The sequence below is a fragment of the Scleropages formosus genome, chromosome 16 (assembly GCF_900964775.1).
Source record: "Scleropages formosus chromosome 16, fSclFor1.1, whole genome shotgun sequence".
NCBI classification, from domain to species: Eukaryota; Metazoa; Chordata; class Actinopteri; order Osteoglossiformes; family Osteoglossidae; genus Scleropages; species Scleropages formosus.
The window spans coordinates 9,517,482-9,538,794 of NC_041821.1; the positions used below are offsets into that span (position 1 = coordinate 9,517,482).

General features: G+C 44.7%; 1 protein-coding gene across 10 annotated transcripts in view; it reads left to right on the plus strand.

Annotated features, from left to right (window-relative positions):
* Nucleotides 1–9,320: 9,320 nt before the first annotated feature.
* Nucleotides 9,321–21,313, plus strand: part of LOC108924552 (prominin-1-A-like) — a 57,274-nt gene continuing 45,281 nt past the window's right edge. For all 10 annotated transcript variants that reach the window (XR_001965312.2, XR_001965316.2, XR_001965313.2 and 7 more), the window contains exon 1: nt 9,321–9,900. Coding sequence is in view for 4 of the 10 variants with exons in the window: in XM_018736026.2 (XP_018591542.1) it covers nt 9,678–9,900 (223 nt within the window). In the remaining 6 variants the exon portion in view is untranslated. The remainder of the gene's footprint in view (nt 9,901–21,313) is intronic.

The window sequence follows — 21,313 nt, forward strand, 5'->3', positions numbered from 1 at the left end:
CACACTCATCCGCAGTACTGTTGCTGCCACCACCCTAAAACAGAACATTTCCAAGCTGAAAGTGCAAAGAAACATTTTTAATTCCTGTTTCACAGCTGTCATTGGAAGATGATCACCTCATGCTTTTTTCCCCATTTTTTGCTTTTGACATATGAAGACAATTTCAAGATAGCTGCACGACACGCTGCACCTTTCAGTTTGACTAAATTGTAGTGAAGACATTGTGTCTGTTGGCAGTTCTTAAAAGCTTTGATGGTTTTCAGAGTGAATGCCCACAAGAATATGAACTGATACAGGTGGATTCACTACGTAAGCTAAAATCTTATCCTGCATTTACATCACAATTTTTGTATTTGCCTATACAGTAAACCTCGTAAAACAATGTACAGAGTCCAGGAAATATGTCCTGTTACATATAATATAAACATTTTCATGTGTTTAGATCTTTTTTTTTGTAAGCCACATTATCAAATATACTATTTGCTGTAGTTATACCTGACGTATTTGGATTTGCTTTGGATTTTGCACTGATGTACCATAATGTCTTAAGATTCAGGTTTTGTAATGTAGACCCATCTTTCACTGATATTTCAGAAATGTTTGCATCACCATTCACAACCACAAAAAGCATTTCCAAAACCATTCTTAGGACTGTATTTTCATACTGGAGTGGCGTGAGAGCGCTTATACGTTCATTGGTTTAAATCAATAGGAGTGCTATCCAGCTTTGGAAAATTCCCTCTTTATGTGAAAGTGACGTAGAAGTGTTTGCTCTGTCTGTTTTCTTTGGATACTTCTGCAAACTGAAAGCAAGTTAAGACGCAAGCTGTTTTATATAATATTTATAAACATTTCTACCTGCCGTTTAGAAGTAGAGAACCCAGAGTTCTTAAAAACATAATTTTCAGATTTTCCCTCCTTTAAAAGAAAGTACTTTGAAATGTAACATGTTAAGGGCATGAAGTGACTGCATTTTTTTGGAAAGGAATTGTTAATAAACTATCAGAATCCTGTGTAAACATTTTCATACCAGCATTTTACAGCATTTCAGACATGTTTGCCTTCATAACACATTAATCATGGAATGAAGACTAGGAAGCGACTTCTGTTTTTGAGAACTTAGAAAATAGTATTTCCACAATTTGGATGGTATGTCAAATAGCATTGCATGGAGCAATTTTCAGCACTTCAGAGTATCTTTGTAATGTGTTGTAAGCAATATCAGTAATGATTTTGATTTTGTTTTCCATGTTCCAAACAAAGATCTGTACCCTTTATAAGAAAGGTTTCAAATTTTTGAGGGTGAAAAATAAAAAGATTTTGTTACAACGCGTTACATTTATGAAGAGACGTTTGTGTAATTCAGTTAATTTTTTACATCCTTTTTTTTAAATCAAAGTACTTTGTGTTTAAAGTTTCTTTGTGTTTCAAACATGTCGTATTAGTTTCCTCCCAGTTTTTACGATGTCTTGTTTGAGAGTGGTTTCCAGGAAGGTGATGTACAGGCTAGTCGAAGCAGGCTCAAGAGAAAATTACCTTCTTCCCAGCAGTTATGGACACTGACCCTGCGTCTCACAGTGAAGTTGAGCCACATGAAGGAAGGATGGGCGTTTCTGCGAGGCCCGTTATAAGCTCTGGATCAGTTTGCACTCATCTAGTGACAGTGAGGAAGGTAAGAGTTGGTGGAGCTCTGTGCCTCCTTTCAAGGTGAACTTTCAGCTCCTTAAGGTCCAGTAAGTAGGGCTGAACTTCTTAAGGCTACGGCTTTTTATTTATTCATTTAGCTGATGTCTTCCTCTAGAGCAACTTACAGTACTGAGTTTGTGTACCAAGTTTCTTACAGGCACTTACTCCATTTATAAACCTGGGTAATTTTTGCTGTATTAGTGCTGGATGATAAGTACCTTGCTCAAGCATACCACAGCAGGAATTGGAATTCAAACCCTGGTCCTGGTCTGTTTTGTTTTCTACTATGGTTTTTGAAATCTAGTTTACTGGAAGCATTGCTTGTGTGTTACATGAGTATCCTGAGCAGAAAGTGTTGTAACACACTGTAGGGTAAAAAAATAAAAATGTACAGTTTCAATTATACACAGTCAAATGCAGTAGAACCTTTTTGGAAAAGCTCAGAATGCGGTGTTTACTGAAATTCGGACTTGGATTTGCCTTTTTGTGGAGTTTGTCCTGTGGATTTTAAACGGGTGTTTTCTAAGATATCAAAGCAACCCAAGTGGTCCATCACCTGAAAACGCTACCAGCAGTGATAGTGCACGTAATTCTTTTTTGGAAGATGATAGAACATTTTAATCCTCAAATCTCCAGATTTCAGAGCTGTGAAGTTGGCCAGACATATTTCCCCCAGAGCAAGAACTGTCTTTAGGGCCAGATTCCAGTCCCTTTAACAGAGTGCTGTTGATCTCAACATCTCTGCCTCCTAGTGCTTTCCTTGTCGTGCTCACTACAAAAAATGTTTATCATACATACAGGCGTAAGGGGTACTCGAAAGAAATAATGATTAAAAGAAAAAACTTGCATAACTGACAATGTATGGGGAAAAACCTATGGGAGTATTTCAGTTTAAGTCCCGTTCTCGAGGATTCTGCAGCAGTGCCTTTCTGTCAGAGAAACCAGAATCCTTCAGGCCCCACATCTGTGCTTATAATTCCTGCTAATGTTTTTTTTTTTTTTCTTCTTCATTGTTGCAAGTTCCAAAAAACCCATCGTGCAGGTTTCAGTTGCATTCCACCTTTCCTGTAATTACTTTTGGTCTTATGACACTGCATATGAATAATTTTTATTTCAACAGTTGTATGAGGATGCTGTACGGTTTCTTACTAAGTGCTGCTGACCTATGAGCGTGAACTGACAGTGAGATGGTTACACAACCGCCAAGTGTCTCTGGACAATAAGACAATCTTCTCAAAGTGAGATGCTGTGTGACTGAGTCACAGCCAACACCCAGATAACCTCTTCCTTCCACAGAGAAGCATCTTGACTGACAGCAGAGAAGTGAGACTTTCTAGCTGCCCGACACGTCTCTCGTCAGTATCCGTGGTGCATAATGGAATCTGTTTTGCAAGTTCATCCGAAGGGCTCATTATATAACAAATTCCCGCCAACCCCAGCGGGACATCGGCAGTGCGCTTTGAATCACTTTTCAGGTCGATGAGACCTAAATTAGCATCGGCCGAACCTCAAGGAAATGCTTCGGCGACTATATGGCTTCTACTCTCTTATGTTAGCTTTTTACAGCCACGGAAATCCTGTAGAAATAACAACAAGGGGACTCTTTTCTCCACATTGGCTTATGATTATTTTACAGTTGGGTAATTTTTACTGGAGCAGTTCAGGGTAAATACCTTATCGAAGGGTAGTACAGCCACAGGTGGGACTCAAACCTACAACCTTTGGGTCCAAAGCCACTCATACTAACCACTACGCTACCAGCTCTTCCTAAAATAGGTGAAGCAAAAACGGTGCACGTTCTTCTTTATGCACATAAACGATTGTCGATCGGCGACCAGCAGAAGGCACTCTTGACGACCATGTGGAAAATGCGCTCGCGTCCTGCTTTCCGCAACGGATGTTGGCCCTGAAACGAGGACTGCAATCTGCTGTAGGATGAATATTCCGTGTCTGACAACTCTGCTAGCACGTAATTCGCCCCCGCTAATTAGCATATGTATTGCATTCTGTGTTTGATGGAAAATGCCCATGACCGCCTGGCTTTCTTTGGGAGGTTGTGAGGAATGCAGCAGCTGAACATATTGCTCCGCTGACACTCGACCGCGGCCTGTTCCGGGAGATGGATTCCTTCGGCGTGATTATTACCGACAAAAGTCCGCCGAATCAGCGGCATCCTTCGCCGTCACAGTTTCTGCAATTGGTCGCTCTTACTTTCCAGGAATGTACGTTACACCTGGTGGAACCGAAACCTGTCAGAAACATCATATTGTCAAGGGGAACCTTCTGGAAACCAGTTGGCTGTTGGTGAAATAACAAAAGGGCAGTGAAAGAGAAATCAGCTTGCCCCGAATACCGAATTAGGCGGCAGAAACACTGCTCCGTTGCGTATATTAGAGCTTAAAGGATCCTGGATGTATGCGATTCAGGGCGGTCCGCTGTTCGGCGCTCGTGGAAGGAGAGCGTTGGGATGGAAGCGACTCTGCGGCAGCGTGTAGAAAGCCACAGCTCTCTGCCTTTTTATTAACCCTCTGCTGCACATTATTGTCCCCAGGTGACAAAAAACCTTTTCCACCCTTACACTAACCTTTATATATATATATATATTTCTTGTGTGCAGATAATCGTATGTGACAACACGTCAGTGACCGATCTACTGAGGTGCCCAACAAGGTATGATGTGATTAGAGTTGGGAAGACCATCACGGGCTGAGTGCGTGATAACCTTTTGCAGCATGTTTAAACACACGACATGAGGAAAAATACACATCTGTGTAAAAAAGAACGTGCAGTTTTTGGTTGATATTCTAAAAATGTTTTATAATTACTGCCTCAAGGCAGCATTTTGCAGGTAGGCTCCTTTTCAGGGGGACGCTGTCAGTGTCAGGACATGAGATTTGATGTAAAATGTGTGGGTTTTTTTTTTTTTTTTTTTTTTTTTTAGTATATCTAATCATACACTTAGGGATTTTTGGGGGGCAAACGGACCCCCCGAGGGCCCTGAGTTGTCACACTTGTGATGGCGGGAAAAGTGAAATGTTGCCTTCTATTAAATTAAACCTTTTTCTGGAACATCTGCGGTATATTTGGGGTGGATATCATGGTACGAATATTTGGTGGAAGGTGGGAATCAGCCATTTCATGGCGCGCACACACACACACACATACACACAGCGCATTTAACATGAGTCCATCCGTGCTTTGTATCTTTTGACTGCGTGGGTAACTCGGCCTACCCAGAGAAGATCCACACGAGCACATGGAGAACACGTGAACTCCACACCAAGAGGTTCCCCAGAGTCCAAACAGCAGGACTCTACATCACGAGCTGCACCTACAGCGTATCCGGGATCTGCACATTTACCGTCGCCCTTAAAGGAAAGAATTGTCTTCCACAACAAGACGCATCGAAATGATTCCTTTTGAAGAGCGCATTAAAATGAAGCACGGGGTGTATTTTGGCGACAGGAGAGAAGCGCGGTACCTGGACAGACACGGCCCCGTGGGCCGTCGTGATTGAAAATCGAGAGACCCAAGGGCACCGGAGGAGCGAAGTGCACCGAATGTGATGTTCCGCCTCTTTGTCGAGTTCCCTGCCGCCGCTTTCGAAGGCTTTGTGCAAAATACGAAACTCAAAGAACAGACGGAGATTAATCAGACGGAGAAAATAGGGAGGCGCGAACGAGAAGAAAAATGCAAAGGCCGAGATAAAAGACGGCAGAAAAAGCACGCAGGAAATGAAGATGTGTTAAACTCTGAAAAAGGCGGAAGCTAATATGTGAGAAAATAAGAGACTATGTATGGAAGCACACCTGCTATGATGATTTTCACTGGTCTCGTGCTGAGCTGATTTAAAGAAAAAAACTGCTCATTATACATGTATTTTTCTGTCGTGACAAAAGCATATTTTAAATAATTCAAGTTTATTGTACTGATGAACCCGGAGCTTTATAAATTTTAATATTTGTAACTGCATGTGTTGTTTTTTTTTTAAACAAGCCGTTGCTGATCATGCCATTATAATAAATTGCCTCTAGTGTGAATTTTGTGCTTTCTGTACAATATAAAAATGCTATGAACACATTTTATTAAGGAAAGAGTGTTTGCTTCCACTGTACTTCACTTAATAAATGTTCCGAAAATATCTGAACTTCCTTGGCGCTTTAACACCCATATATATGGCGCGGCGTTACCCTGAGGCAACATGTTTTCTTTTTCTGTTTTTTTTTTTTTTTGTACAGGGGAGGGGGGGGTGGTTGTGAAAAATGTCATGATTGACACATCACAGCTCCTCAAAGTTTCCTAAATTAAAGTGGAACATTTTCAATGAAAGAAAAGACAGAATGTGTGCAGTAGAGGGTTATAAAGCGGAGCTGGGGCCCCGTCTTTCTGGTCGCCGCAACCTTGTGTTGCACCGCAGCAGGGATGCGATTTTGCCCCCGCTGGTGGAAAAAATGAAGTCACTCAAATCATGGTCTCTGTCACAGCCCACGGTTATTAACTGTATTTCAAAGCGGCGCGAAGATGGCTGCCTCACGCTGGGCCCGGCGTTCCCACTCGTCTCGCAGTCGGCGGATCAAAGCCCTCGTTGCCCGGGTGCCTCCTCCACGGCGTTCCGTGGCATCAATGAGGCGGGAAGGCGGCTGGACAAGAGCGGCGGGGAGTCGCAGCGCGGATCCCCGAGGTTGTGCCGCGGTCGTCTCCCACGTTCGAGGCCAGCGGAACACGGGCGGCTCTGGAGTCAACGAAACGCAGCGTTTTAGAGAGTCGTTTCAGTTTACAGCATCCTTCCTTCCCGATACCTTTAAATTAACACGAATTCATTGAACTGATGCTTTTCTCCAAAGCAATTTACCATGTTAATCTACCTACAATTATTTACCCGTTTATACAGCTGGGTGATTTTACTGTAGCAATGTAAGGTAAGTACCTTGCTCAAGAGTACTACAGCTGGAGGTGGGATTCAAACCTGCAACCTTTGGAGCCAAAGGCAACAGCGCTCACCGCTGCCCCCTAGTTACGTGCGTGTCGGTATGTGGGGGGGGAGAGCACTCACTGGTGTAACGGCTTTTTTCACATTTCGGCCACATCCTCTCAGCAGTCCAAACGCATCTAATTTAACCCTGAAACGGTTTCACTTTTTGCAATCAAGTTAATCGCCCGTAAGTCTTTTTTGGGACATTTCAGCAGTTCTAGCTGGGGAGGGCGTTCTTTACCTCCATTGCTCTCATGCATCTTTAAGTCACGTTCCGGAACACATGATTCTGGCCCCAAACTCCATCACGCCTCCATTCTTGTAGGAAAATGCAGAGCAAAGCGAGAAACCGTAGACGCGGTTTCGGATCGACGGCCGGCCGACACACCGGGCGCGAGAGATGTTTGATGCTCATCATCTCATCCAGAAGGGCGCGGTTGTCCTCAGCGATCAGCAGCGGCGGTTCCCAGGCCTCCAGTTTGCGCCGCTCTCGGGTCTGTTTCTGGGGAAGGAAGGGTGTGTTTTTGGGGAGGAACTGCTTTCCATTAGCACTGGGGCTGGGTTTAGCTGAGGACTGGTGTGTGTTTTTTCAGGGTAGGACTGCTGTGTGTGTGTACTTCGTTAAGGACTCCTGCTACTTGCAAACGTTTTTCGGAATTGCCTTGGGTGCAAATTTGAGCGTAATTAGAGGGGAAAATGTTTGAGCGCTAATAAAATTCAGATTACTTTGTATTTATCTTCTCTACAGTGCATTTTCCATTCAAGTAAGGACTGATCTGGTTGAGTCCCTCATGAATGGACACAATGGCTCAGCTGGGGTCGGGAGGTCTGATCTGTAGTTCAGCGAGTTCAGAGTCCCGCATTTTTCTCCCATCGTGCCTAGTGTGTGCGGCGCACGGGTTCCGGAGCGAGCGGATAGCACCCAGACTGCCTCTACGTTTCTCCGGTCCCACGTTTTTTTACCACGGCGCAAACAGAAAAGTGTCCCGAAACGCCTGGTCCTTTGATCCTGGTGTCGCTGCTCAGCAGGACCATCTACGGTCCAGGTCTCCCAGTGCATTCAGGTGCATCACCTGCACCAGCTGGCCCTGCTACCCGCTTTAGAATCGCAGAGAAACAAGACACCCGCCGGCGCAGTGAATGCATTCCTTGTGCTCGGGCTTTCGGAACGAGACCCAGGTGAACCGTGTCAAGGTGGAAGACATGTGGACGACCGGAGGAGAACCAATTAGTGTCACCACTACACCCGCGTCAGCATCGTCAAAAAAAGAAAAGGCTCCCTTCATCCATGGGATACATGGGCCAAAAGACTGCAAGGTTTTGTTTCCCTTCAGTTTGGCCTTTTATTTAATGCAAAACGTCACCAGCATCATAACGCAGCCCCCAAGAACATTTGCAAAATCAGTATATACTGTACTATGCTTACCATACACCCTATAAATTCTATTTAATCGCGCAGTAAAAAAACATATTTGATGGAAAAAAAAAAGCATCTAAACAAAATCCAGCAAAAGACAATTTTTTTATGTTTGGAAATTTTAAAATTTCATGTCATTCACTGTGATCTTTACATGTGTGGCCCTCAAACCAGTTTGCAGTAATGACTGTGTTCCTTGGCCAAAAAAGACTGGAGACCCATGCAGTTCATGTTAGCATAGGCGTAATAAGGCAGGAGTGGAGGTTCAGTGTGTCCTTCCTAGTGTCCAAGCAGGCCTTGATGTGTCCCCACAAAATATTTGTAACTCAGTCGAGCACTACTGCTGATATTCCTGGTCTCCCTAAAGTTCAACCTGGCACCTGCAACATTGTTCCAGTTGGACATTGTCCTCACTGAGTCCATCCTCACCTTCTGCTCAACGCTCAATGCTCTGGTGTGTGTGTGTGTGTGTGTGTGTGACAAAGCCAGGTTACAGCGCTGTATGTGCTCAGCAGAGAGCATCACTGACCGTGAGTGGCTCACATTCCAGGACCACCACGATTGTAGAGCCAAGAAGACACGCAGTCTCTTTCATGAACCTCTGAGCATAATCCATAATCACTGTTCAACGGGCAAAATTTGTGATTGAGTCATCGGTCCAGTTCAAACAGTTGGCCATGTTCAAATAATTGTAGTATTTGTGTGGTATTTCTTGTATAATCTCTTTATTGTGTCTTCTGTATTTATTATATTCCCCTTAATAGGGAGTGTTGTGGAATGTCTCTAATGTCTGCTGTTCTTATGTGTTTTACGTGACTGAATGAGCAGAGGTGGTACAGGTAAATTTACCTGGCTGGTGAAGTGTTACCTTATAATAAAGGAAGAGGCTGCCGAGCATGCAGATCTCCTTCAGGGTAAAGCTGTTCTGTGCTGCAAACAGCAGGTGGCGTAGTGCTTCGGGCTGTTGCCTTGTAATCAGAAGGTCCCTGATTCAAATCCCCCTGCTGATGTACCCTTGAGCAAGGTACTTACCCTGAATTGGGACAGTAGCCCTCACCAAATAGGTCAGTGGTGGTGTTTTATTTTTAAAATCGTCATCAACCAACCGCTGGTCGAGTGCAGGGTGGCTGTGGTCCGGAGCCTATGGCAGCAGGAGAGGGAACACCCTGGGCGGGACCACAGTCCATCGCACGGACCGCACTGTAATATGTAGCTCGTGTGTTACACCCTTCGAGAGCTGTCAGTGGCCGCTCGCTCTCTGCTCTCTGCTCCTGTGCGTGTTAGATCTGTCCAACAGGAGGAGCAGCTGCGTTCTGCCGCTTCCACGCACACACAAACACGCAGAGGCGCGCGCGCGCGCTCTTAACGCAGCGCCGGGGAGCGGAGAGAAGCGGACGACGGGACGCGCCTCTCTTCTCCTCATTCCCCCCCCCAGCGACCGGGAAGAGACGCTCACCATGATTCCCTCCCTGGAAATCAGGACTTAACTTTGCTGCCTCCCCCCCAACTATTTGACATTTTGACGCGCTCGGGACAGGAGGATTCCTACTTGAGCCGCGAGCTCCTTTTTGCTTCGTCCGCCCGCGCGCGGACTCCGTGACCATGGTGACCAAAGCGGGGCTCCTCGCGCTCCTCCTGTGGGGCTCCGTGTCCGGGGGGCCCCACGCCGCCCCGCAGCGCTCCCACTCGCCAGCTCTGGATTTCGGCTTCGTTCCCGCGGGAGTGTACGAGACGCACGCGTACTTCGAACCCGGAGCCATGGGGATCCTGTTCCACATGGTGCGCGCCTTCCTCTACGTGGTGCAGCCTAACCCGTTCCCCCGAGGTAAGCGCTGCCTGAGTGCGGTGGGACTCGACCCCGCTTCGTCCTTCAGCCTGTGTGTGGCTTTTGCATTCCACTCGCCAACCCAACCTCTTTCTGCTTCTACTTATTCTTCCTGCTCTTCTCCATCACCGACTCCAGCCCGTTTCTTCTCGTTTGGTAGAGTACTGACTTCCATCCTCGGATAACTGAATAACTGTTTCATTCTGTCACTCGGTGTCCCCCTTTCCCAGTTTTGCTCAAAATACAGGGACTTGAACCCACAGTGAGCAGAAACCAAAGGATTTGGCATCACAGGTGTTGCATTTCAAAGCTTGTGTTTCAAGTGTCAGTTGTAGTGGACAGATGTTTCCGCTGATACAAAGTTCAGGCTGGTATGAATATTGGTTCTCATAACAGCAACAGGTGTCCTGGTGGTTAAGGACATGCACCTGTAACCAGAAGGCAGTAGGTTCAAGACCCACTTCCTGCACATTCTGTAGCCTGTATCCTTCATCAGGGTTTTTACCCCAGTAAGTGGCAATGCCTGCAGTATAAATGGGTCAAACACTGTAAAGTGCTTTGGGAAAGATGAGTAATGTCATGTTAATTATTGAATAATTACCATATCAGCGAGTGACTCAAAGCCCCGCCTTTTTTGTTTACTGTGTTATGGTGCCACCGCTGCTGTTGCTCTCTGGCAGCAGGCAAGATGGGGTCGCACAAGTGGGAGGTGGAGGTGCAATTGGATTGGCCTTAAGTCTCTGCCATTTTCGGTGTTCGTAATCAATTAGAAAATCTTGAGATTAGGCAGGGTTTTATGAGTCACCTGCCTGATACCATGGTAATCCCATAATCTTGATGGCCATATGTTCTTCTGTGCTCTTTTCTCACCAGGAGCCCTGAGGTTGCACCGTGTGCCACTAGACCTCAAAATTATGTACATTTTGTCTCAAACTTTAGTCTCTCTGTTTTTGAAAAATTTTATTTTCCCTGATTTATTTGCTCAGATTAGGAATAGTGTCTTAATTGTGTATTTATTATAAAATGCTCACAGCTCCTGATATTTGTATTGATTTGGTTTCTCTCAGAAATCTCCACTCAGATTGTCTCATGAGCCATATTCCACTTTACACAATAACTACTTCTTTAACCAATTATCCAATTAATCACATCCTTAGTGAAACTGAAAACAATTATAATCCTTTTATGACCGAGTTAAATTAGCCTTCAACTCAGAAATGACTGAACATAATTGGGCTAATCGATGGTGCGTTTTTAGATTTTTTTTTTCCTTAAAATCACCCTGTCACCAAACATCACATACTTTTACTGCAACAAGTTAACTGTAATAAATTACATTGTTGAAGATATAGGAAACCTAATTGATATCAATACCTCTATTAGATGGTAAGGGTGACAGTCGTGTCCCAATGGAAATTCAGATCTCTCGAGTGCTTTAGCCGCTGCGCCACCTGGTGGCCCATTTCCACTTTCTGCGGAGGAACAAAAACAATCGCAGGACTGTTTGTGTCCTTGTTGGTTCTGAATGACTGCCGTTGTAGCCATGCCGTGATAAAATTGGATAACAAGGTGCGTCGGAGGGGCGCGCACTAATCCCCTCGTGTGCTGCTTTTATTGCACGGGCCCTGATGTTTGCAGGCACATTGGGAACCAGGAATCGAAGTCCATTTCAGCACTGCTCTGTGTGGGACTCAGCTCATTGATTTGGGATTTGTTACTGGAGCTACATGTCCATGTGTATTCCCCACACGGTGTATCTTTACTCTTCCATCAATTCAGCGAATTTGTACCGAATTACGAAGGGAACCATATGCCATCTTTTTCACCTAGTTCTTACCGTACCTCTTACCGTCTCGCGGTTTGCGCAACCTGGTGCCGTATTGGATCGTGATGTAAAATTCGGCGTGTGAAGGACTGAGATTGCGTGCTGTTACACGGCCCCTGTCCCGGCATTCCAACTCATCCATCTTGGATATTAGGTGTTAAACTCATGGGAAATTTTGCTTTGGAAATGGAAAATCTCCCATGGATGTTTCTCTGTTCATAAACCTTAAGCCATAAGATATTGATTCTGAGGGTTGCGGTGAAGTCAGCAGTTACGAGGATCAAAATTGGTTGCCAAGGAAACACAGTGCTTGGAACCACACCATGTGGAGTGAATCTCCCTTAGTGCAATCCATATGTTTTTTTTTTTTCTGGGGATCTGATTGTGCCCGCAAAGAGCACATCTTTTATTTCTGCTGATGCTGTGACCACCTGATTAAAGCCATCAGCATATCACGTGTGGTCAACTTATGCTATGTAACTGTTTCAGAACATTTTTGATTCCACCTGTGTGTTTAACTGAGGTGAATGCCTGGTCCCCTATAAGGACACACCCCAGCGGGTCTTCCTGCGTCCTCCTCTAAGGCACCCATTCACATTTCCTTGGCACACAGTGCCCTTTCTTGATGCCTCCCACAGTGCTGGCACATGCCACCTTGTCTCCTGGGATAGGTGATAACACCAGGTTTGGGGGGGTGTCTGCCGATTCTCTGCCGTTTCACTCTTTGAGAAGGTTCCTTAGTCCATCATGCTTGAGCAAAAGAGCCCGTGATAAATGTATACATAAAATTGTGTATTGCTTTAAATAAACTGTACAATTTACAGTGGCCAGAGTGTAAAATAATTTGTAGAGAATTTGTACAAGTTTTGTTTTTTTTTTTTTTTTTATAAATAACATTGTATTTTAGTAGGGGGTGCGGTGGCACAGCGGGTTTGGCTGGATCCTGCTCTTTGGCGGGTGTGGGGTTCAAGTCCCGTGTCGGGTGCCTTGCAATGGACCGGCGTCCCGTCCTGGGTGTGTCCCCTCCCCTCCAGCCTTCTGACCTGTGTTGCCAGGTCAGGGTCCAGTTCGTCGCAACCCCGCTTGGGACAAGCGGTTTCAGACAGTGGGTGGGTGGGTAGGAATTTGTCTTTGTAAACAGCAGCAGGTTTACCAAAGCAGGCCTGGATAAAGGTCCAACAGCAGCTCCAGAGTCCACAAAGTCTCAGTCCCAAGTCTAAAGCCACAGTCACTGTCGTTGTCATCCACCACGGCTCTTAGTAGCACATGATCCTCAACGCCCCGGGACAATGTGGCAGGGGCCTCGTACAGCTGCTAACATGAATAACGGGGGTAAAACTCCAGACCAGCACGGCGATTGTGCCCGTGTCCCATCTCTTCCCCCTATTAAGCTTTGCACCGATTACGGGATTAAGAGCGGCAACTTTGCTCACGGTGCAGAAGCTACTGTTCCTTCGGGCGATCCGTCCATGGTGCCCCGTTTAAAATCGGGTCAGAATTTTTCATTTGTGTCTCTGCTTTAATTAAGCTTCCAGTGAGACGTGAGGACATGAGTGTATTATTTTTTTTTTTCCTCTGCTGCTATGATGAATGGGTTCATTTTCACCCTGGACAGATTTTCGAGATAGCTTATGCTTCATATTCTCGCTGTGCTCATTTCCCACAGTGAAGGAGAGAAACTGATAAAGAAGCATTGTCACAACTCGCACAGTGTTTTCAGCTGCTTCCCACTGTAGGTTTAGAGCCCTTTAAATATTAATGTTTAATACATAATATAAATGTCCAAGGTTTCGCCCCAGGCGTTAATTAGTGAGGCTACGTACACAGTCGTTCATCAGAACTGTCTTCTGCTGTATGCTAATATATTAAGAATTAATCTTGCATGCAGCACATTTCATACCCCGTGACCGCTGCCTGCAAATCTCATTTCCTATTAATAGATATTATTTATCTTATGTAATTTGCATGGAGGCAATGGACTGAGTCTGTGTCGTACAGTAAAATGAACTCATGTCAGGCTTAAAGTGTTTAATATGCACCAGCGTTACTGTAATGTACGAGTTTCGTGAATGTGTGCGGACGGTCGCGAGCTGCTCTCTGGTAGACGGTGTGGTTCTGTATTTAATGCTCTGGGATTAAATCCTCCCTATGAGTTTACACAGTGAAGGGAAGGGGGGGGGATCACAAGCAGCTTTTTGGGCTATATTTATGGACTAACGTGCACTAATGCCGATACAAATATCCTGCTTTACAGTGTTATTTTAATGCCGGTCGAATCCGTATGCGACAGGTGTAGTGAAAGCCCTGTTTTTAAGGTTCCTGCAATTAAAACCACAGTGCAAATAAATGCCTGTTATCCTGTACTGTGACGTTATGTGGGCACCCATTGTTGTGCCGGTTTTGCGGGCCTCTTAAAACATGTGAAATTGCATTTATTCATTTAGCTGAAACTTTTCTCCGAAGCAACTTAAAATTTTAAGCGCCCTACGATTATTTACTCATTTATACGGCTGGCTCGTTTTTCACTGGAGCAATTTAGGGTAAGGACCTTGCTCGAGCAAGGTACCGCAGCCGGAGGTGACATTCGAACCCGCGACCTTTAGAAGCAAAGGCAACGGCCCTAAACGCTACCGCCCGATCTCTGAGGCCGGGCTGTATAAAGCAGGAAGCGGCAGAGAGCAGCAAATTTTCACGTGACGCGTCAGTCGCCGAGTGCGCCGTAAACCTCGGAAAAGATGGTGCGCTGTTAATGGTAATGTTTACTGCCGTTTATTTCCCTCTAGAGCAGCGAACAGCAGCCATCGGAGGTTAGCGTCATCAACAAGGAACCTGGGCAACAGAGGTGGCCTCAGTCCAGTCTCAGTGTGGTTCAGCCTTCATAAGAGGTCAGAGGTCGGGATGTCGGCACGGCAACCTGCCAGCGCGTCTCAGCAGTCTCTGTCAGGCTGTTTGATGAGAGCTGGGGTCGGTCTAGTGGATCCGTCTTTTGTCCCCCCCCCCCCCCACACGCAGTCAGGAGGAGCTCTCAGAAAGGGGGCTCTGTGTAAATAATGCTAATTCCTTCGGAGAGTTCCAATAAAATGTAGCAGTAAGCATTGGGAGAAAGTGTATCCACCCCCCGCCCCTGCCTTAGACATCAAAGCTGTAAGTCGTGTGAAAGCATTTTAATGCATAATCCACTCCAAAAAAAATTACGGGATCAGTTTTAAGTGGAAACAAATTTGGCTAATTCAGTTGGATTCCTAATCTGTACGGCGCCGCTTGGTGAGGCAAAGAAGAGATTTGGGAATATTATACGTATCCAGCTTGTTCAAGGAAAGTTAACGTTTTACCCAGAATGCTCTTTGGAGGGGTATGTCAAAATCCTGACATTTTTTATTTGCATCCCTTTAATAATGGTGCAGGGGGTGTGGTAGCACAGTGGGTTTGGCCGGGTTCCTCTCTCTGGCGCGTCTGGGGTTCGAGTCCCGCTTGGGGTGCCTTGTGACGGCCTGGTGTCCCGTCTCGGGTGCGTCCCCTCTCCCTCCAGCCTTACATCCTGTGTTTCCGGGTTAGGCTCCAGTTCGCTGCGACCCTCCCCCTTGGGACAAGCGGTTTCACTCAATGTGTGTGCGGTTGTGTGTGTGTGTGTAATAATGGTGCCCTTCCCACCTCTGTTGTGCTTCAGTGATTGAGGCTGTGCTACGTATGACTATAACACAATCAAATGACACAATATTTTTTTTAAATGTGTCATTTAAGGTAAATGCTGAACTGTAGATATGGTAAAAGTCGATAGAGTATCCAGCTAAATTTGCTGGATCTTCATTGGTGTGTGAGGTTGCAGCGCCTGCTGTACGTCTGCTCGGCACTTGTAGGAGCTGAGGCCCATCCTGTCGAGTTCGGGTGCCCGTTGGAGCTGGTACCTGGTAAGTCGCGTCAGGATCGGGTCACAACGAGCCCAGGTGAGTCGGGTCTAATGCAAACAGGACTTAAGTTCTTATGAGAAAGCCTTGGTGGGGCGGGGGATCATGCAGAGGGACCAATTTGCCAGCGAACACCAAGGCTGCTTTAAGAAGATTACCCATATGGCAGTCAAGCAGAGGATTCACCGTGAGGTAACATCAGATTCCGTATTAAGTGCTGCCTGGAACTGCCTCGAAAAAGCTGAGGAGCTACTGAGATTACCTCCTTTTCCATCTTGCCGTAGTATATCGGACTTGTTACGTACAGATATGAGAATCTACGATTGTTTCGTTTACAAACCGATGACTCTGTGATCTGTCGGTTCTGCAGGGCAAGTTTCCTCTAATATAAGTTATTGATGTGAACTGATCACGGCGATGCACGTGTGGCGTTTGTCTTAAAATGATTGTTTTACTGAGTCGCGCTCGTGTCCTGAAGCTGACCGGACCGTGATCTGAGGTGCTCTCTTCTATGAATGATTTGCAGGCACTGAGATGTGCTCAGAATTCCGTGTTTATGTAAGAACCACATCAAGGTCATTTAAATCTTAATAAGCTGCCTTCTTGCTCACTTACAGGGCTCATTATATGGTGGATGGGATCCTAGAATGTGTGACATGTTCTATGTTTATGTAACGTTTTCAGATATCTATCATAATGCATTTCTATTTTTTTCTTATACAGTACGGGGTGAACTTGAGAACCTGAGCAGAATAAGGCAAATAATTGGCCCGGTTTTCCTCCTATTATAAATAGCTGCAGTGAGGCATGATGCACGCAGCCGTTTTTTGTTTATGCCAAAGACAGGCTTTAAAGTGCAGTTTTCCGTCGTGCGCGCAGTTCGGAAGAACCTGCCTTTTTGAAAGCGGAATGAGTTTCCCCCTGTGGGTGTCTGGTGTCTTTGCTTTCAGACTCGGCATGGTAACAAAAGGACTTTTACATGGCCCCTTGTATCTCTACGGCCACTCGGACCTCACCGCCGCGTCCTTCCAGGGTCTGGAGTGTAAAAGGTGGCGGTAATGGTTAAGGTTAGACCTGTGACTTGTGTTGACTTGGCAACGTTTGGAGTATTTAACAGTCGTCTCCCAAAAGGAAATATGGTAAATTAAGCTATACTGTCTTCACGGAGCCATTGAGAGCATCAAGTGATGCTCACAGAGGAAAGTGTGATTAAACGGAGCGCACATTTAAGCCTGTTGGGTTTAAGATCATTTGCATGTTTATTTTTGTTTATTTTTTTGCTTATTATCTCTTTCAATAGGTTATAAACGCAGCATGTTTTCCCCTTGCAGTGGTCTTATTAAAGCCTAGGAAAATGTCTCTAGCAAGTTGTTTTATAATTTATTAATTACTTTTGAAAACCACAGATTACCGTTGTGTCAGACTGGATTCTGTAACTCTATTGATCTGTGAAATTTGCATTTAAAAGCCAGATGAACAGAGAGCTTAGAGCTGCACGTCAGAACCGGAGGATATTATGGATTGAAACTCTCTATGTATAGGTTCCCAGACGAAGGCGGCCGGATTGCTGCATTGAATGTGGGGCTTATTTCCCGAGGAGCTCTTTTCTTCTTCGTGGAGCAGGCCGAGTTTCTCTGGAGCACAGGACTCGACTCGTGCAATGCGGAGGGAGCCCAAATAATGCTGGTTATGTACGTTATGCAGCGGTGTTCTCCGTAGAGCCGGTGACCCTCTTGATTTTTGTCGAGATCCGGCACCCAGGACAGTAATTGCCAAAGGATGACATTTTTTCCAGCTCACCATTGGCAAGACTTGCATCGCTGTAGAAGAGCAGTGTGAAAATAAAAACTGACATTTTCTCAAGAGCAGATGCTAAATATAAAGCAGTTTACCTCATTGCGCAAAAAAAGACAGAGCGCTCCTCTCATTCATACCGATCCCTGCGGTGGAAATGTTGCACGATATAGGATGGGATCCCTCCACACGCAGAATATGAGCAGAACGCCAAAATCTGATTCATATTGCATTGAGGTGTCCGTCAACGTGACCTAAATGAACCTCTGTAGCTGACAAACCGGAAAAAAAACCATGTCTTTCTCCAGCCCTCTTTGTAAAAATGTATGAATGCCTTTTTGCACTTTCTTTCATAGCACCCTGAATAGTTTTTTTTTTTTTTTTTTTTTTTGATAAACTAAACTCTAAATAGAAAGCCTTTTTTATTCTTGAAAATACAGTGCTGCTTGAAAGTATGTAAACCATATAGGGTTGATCATTATTCTTCCATAAAATATTAAATTAAACTTATAAAATCTAAATCTTGAACTTATAAAATGAATAACTGATTATGATTTACACGCTTGACTCTTCTTATCTACTTGGTTAAACCAGCCACCTGTTTTTGCACCTGCACTACTCCCATGTTTCTACTACGCACAATTTCCTCTAAACTAACGTATGGAATTGTCGTTGCACACCTATTATGTCATGTAAGACTGCCTCTCATTAAATGCCCACATCGTGGTAAAACCAAGGGACGCAAAGGGGTTCACATACTTTCAAGCGGCACTGTGTAAAATGTTCGTTCCCGTAGAGGTTAGTGCTATTTGTTGGCGGACTTCTTCTTCCCAGGCAGTTTGACTATGTTTATTTTTAGAAAATGTTATGGAAGGCTGGTACTATGTACTTGACACTCCTTTAGGAGTTTAATAACTTAATTTCACTGCCTGTGTAATTTCTCGGATATCTGGGGAATTTGGCTTTATAATGCTGCACTCTAATCTAAGGAATATTAAGGTAATGCGTATGCCTGTAGCGTTCTGAATCCATCATCATAATTCCGTGTCTTCTAAGGTCAGTACTGGTGGAGTGCTGGTATTATGTGCACGACACGGTGCTCCCATACAAAGGAGGACCTTTCAAGGAGCCCCATGGTGCTCTGTGCTCACATATATAGTGTAACCAGGCCTTAAGTCTGTCCCTGTGAATAGGCAACAACTCACGCATTAACTGTGCAATCACCTAATAAATCCTGCGGCAGTTTGAGCAGGGTTTGTTCCAACATGCCTGGGGTTTCGTGTTCTTTTGGAACCGATTTCCTGTCCGCATTATGGTATCTTTAGGTTCAGATCACGGTCATATTACCAGGCCTTCAGAGATGTTGTTCAGCTGCAGGTATGTTACCTGTGACTGGATTCCCAGCCAGGGCCGTGGAAGCTGAAGGTGTTTGTCACCCATCTTCTGTGCTGGGAAACCTCCCAGATTGTTTGGCCCCGTAATCTGACGTTAATCTGGGATTGGCTCCTGTGCCTGAGATCTTCAGCTTTGCGTAGAGCGTAGCCGCTGATCATCGGGCCTCCACCTCCTTCACCTGGTCCTTAGGGAGGCCGTCCCACGCTTACAGGTGACGGAGTAACGTGGCTGCCCCGTAAGGATGACTCGCCTAATTCAATTCCCCTCTTCTTTTAAAATAACCCCCCTTTAACTGGAGAAGATGTAACTTGCTTTGTTGGTGTCTTTGTTGACTTGCTGGTGTCCTCGTTTAGTGTTTTTTACTGTATCATAAAGCCTTACAGTAAATGACAAATCAATGTTATGGCCATTGAGAATGTTGAGTAAAGATGAATGAGACATATTGGTAATACAGCATCCCTGTGATATATGGAGCCATAATATTACTGGAGGATGGCGGTACAAGAGCTGGTATTTTCCATGAGAGCAGCCTTAGAGTGACCTACTGTCCTTACAGAGCACTTGGCTGGCATTTCTGAGCCAAAGTTTGTGGAAACAGCTCCTCGGTCATGAACTCTCTCGTAGATGCTCATGAACTCAGGCAAAGGTCTTGGAGATATCTTCATTAAAAGCTGGACAGGCTGACTGATCCACAGGTATTTTGGGCAGCATGGTAAAACTACCGAGCAGCATCAGGTGAACAGTGTGAGAAGCAGATTGTAAGAATATTAACAGAAGGGGTCACAAGGGCAGGAACTTCTTGAATTTTATTCCTGGTGTGGTCGTATAAAATGAAAAGCAAGGCCGTTGCAGTTCTGTGCTATGTTTTACCGTACAAGCTAATAATGGCAGCCTATAGGGCAGTAGTGCTGTGATGTTGAGAAGGGTGGTGTTTCAAAGTTCAGGTCACTGTGGCATGTTCTGGAGAGCATTTAAAGTCACTCCAATCATGCTGTCAAACATCAAGTCATGGACTTCCATCAAAACACAATGGGTAGAATTCCATCTGAAGTACTGATGTTGCACTTCAAGTGTTTTCATTTTCTCTTTCCATCATTTCCACCTTCAATTCCTATCATGCTGGCATAATGTGAAGGTTCATTTTATTATCCATCCATCACATTGTTGGTTGCTCTTTCAGATGTGGGAAACTTCAGTTCTGTCAAACGCTTCCTTTTGCGTATCGAAGGTACGGTTTGCGTCGTTTAACTTTTCATTTTCTTTTTGTTCACCTTGCTTGCCTGTTTAGTTATGGGAAAGTTCACAAGTCTGATCCCTTACCCCATCCAGCGGTAGCTTCCAAGCTGTTCAGTACCTTTTGAACTGAGTTCAGAAATATGACACAGTATCCCATTCATCAGGCAGTGCCAACACGTGTATCTCAAGCGCCATCGTTCTTTATGACGGTTTCTTGGCTGCTGCTCTGTGATTGATCTAAGCTGGAGTCAGCTGTCAAGTCGCTCAAGCATTCTATGTTTTTTGTCCTTCACGCCCCCGGGCTTTATGTTGTCCTCACATTATTTTATGTGTTATAGCCATTATTATGATTTTGCTTGGCGAGATGATATTGTAAAGGAGCCATTTAATTAAGCATGTGTATATCCCCTTTTTTTTTTTTTTTAAACACACATTGCGTTGACATTGACTGGAGCAGCTTTTATAGTTATAATTCATTGCCCAGCACTTGAGTCCAACCCAGTTGGCAGATGTTTGTAATTCAATGAGGATTGAGCCATGCAAGCACTGCTGCGAATTGTTTTCTTTTTGTTTTAAGATCTTTTCTGTGCAAATAACAATTTCTCATCAACAACATATTCAAGTCACACATGGGAATATTTTCTTTTAATGATGTCTTTTATTTCATGTTTTTCGGTTCAGCTCTTGAGACGGCATTAAATAAATGATTCTGACAATTTATTGTATAAATCTTGACTGGCAGCAGATCTGGCCCATTTACCGGTAGTATATCTGTGGTCTCACGATAGCTGGCATTTTAAGCAGCCCTTCCCATGATGTATCAGGAGATGCAGTTCCAAATGCTAAGTCACTTGTGACCTGCGTCTCCCTGCTAAAGCATGGGATTGCTGTGCCTTCATTCGGTTGTCAAGCCTGTCTCGCCATGTGTTATGTATCAGTTTTCACACAAATATGTTATTATAATCAACACTGTAACCACCTGATCCTGCACCCTACTATTTTCAGATAATTTCCATATTTTCTTATGTAAAGGATACATCTGACACTATGCTGGCATTTTAAGGCACTCTCATGATAAACAGCATGCATCTAGTGGAAATTGGGGCTATTTTCCATCTAACATGTTGTAAGTAAATATTAGTCATTTTATTCTGTAAAACACATAATATAGAACAGTGTTCCAAAATACAGAATTATACATTTTTTCCCTCTGCTATAATCAGACATTTCAGATGTGTAGAGGTGGGATCAGCTGCAA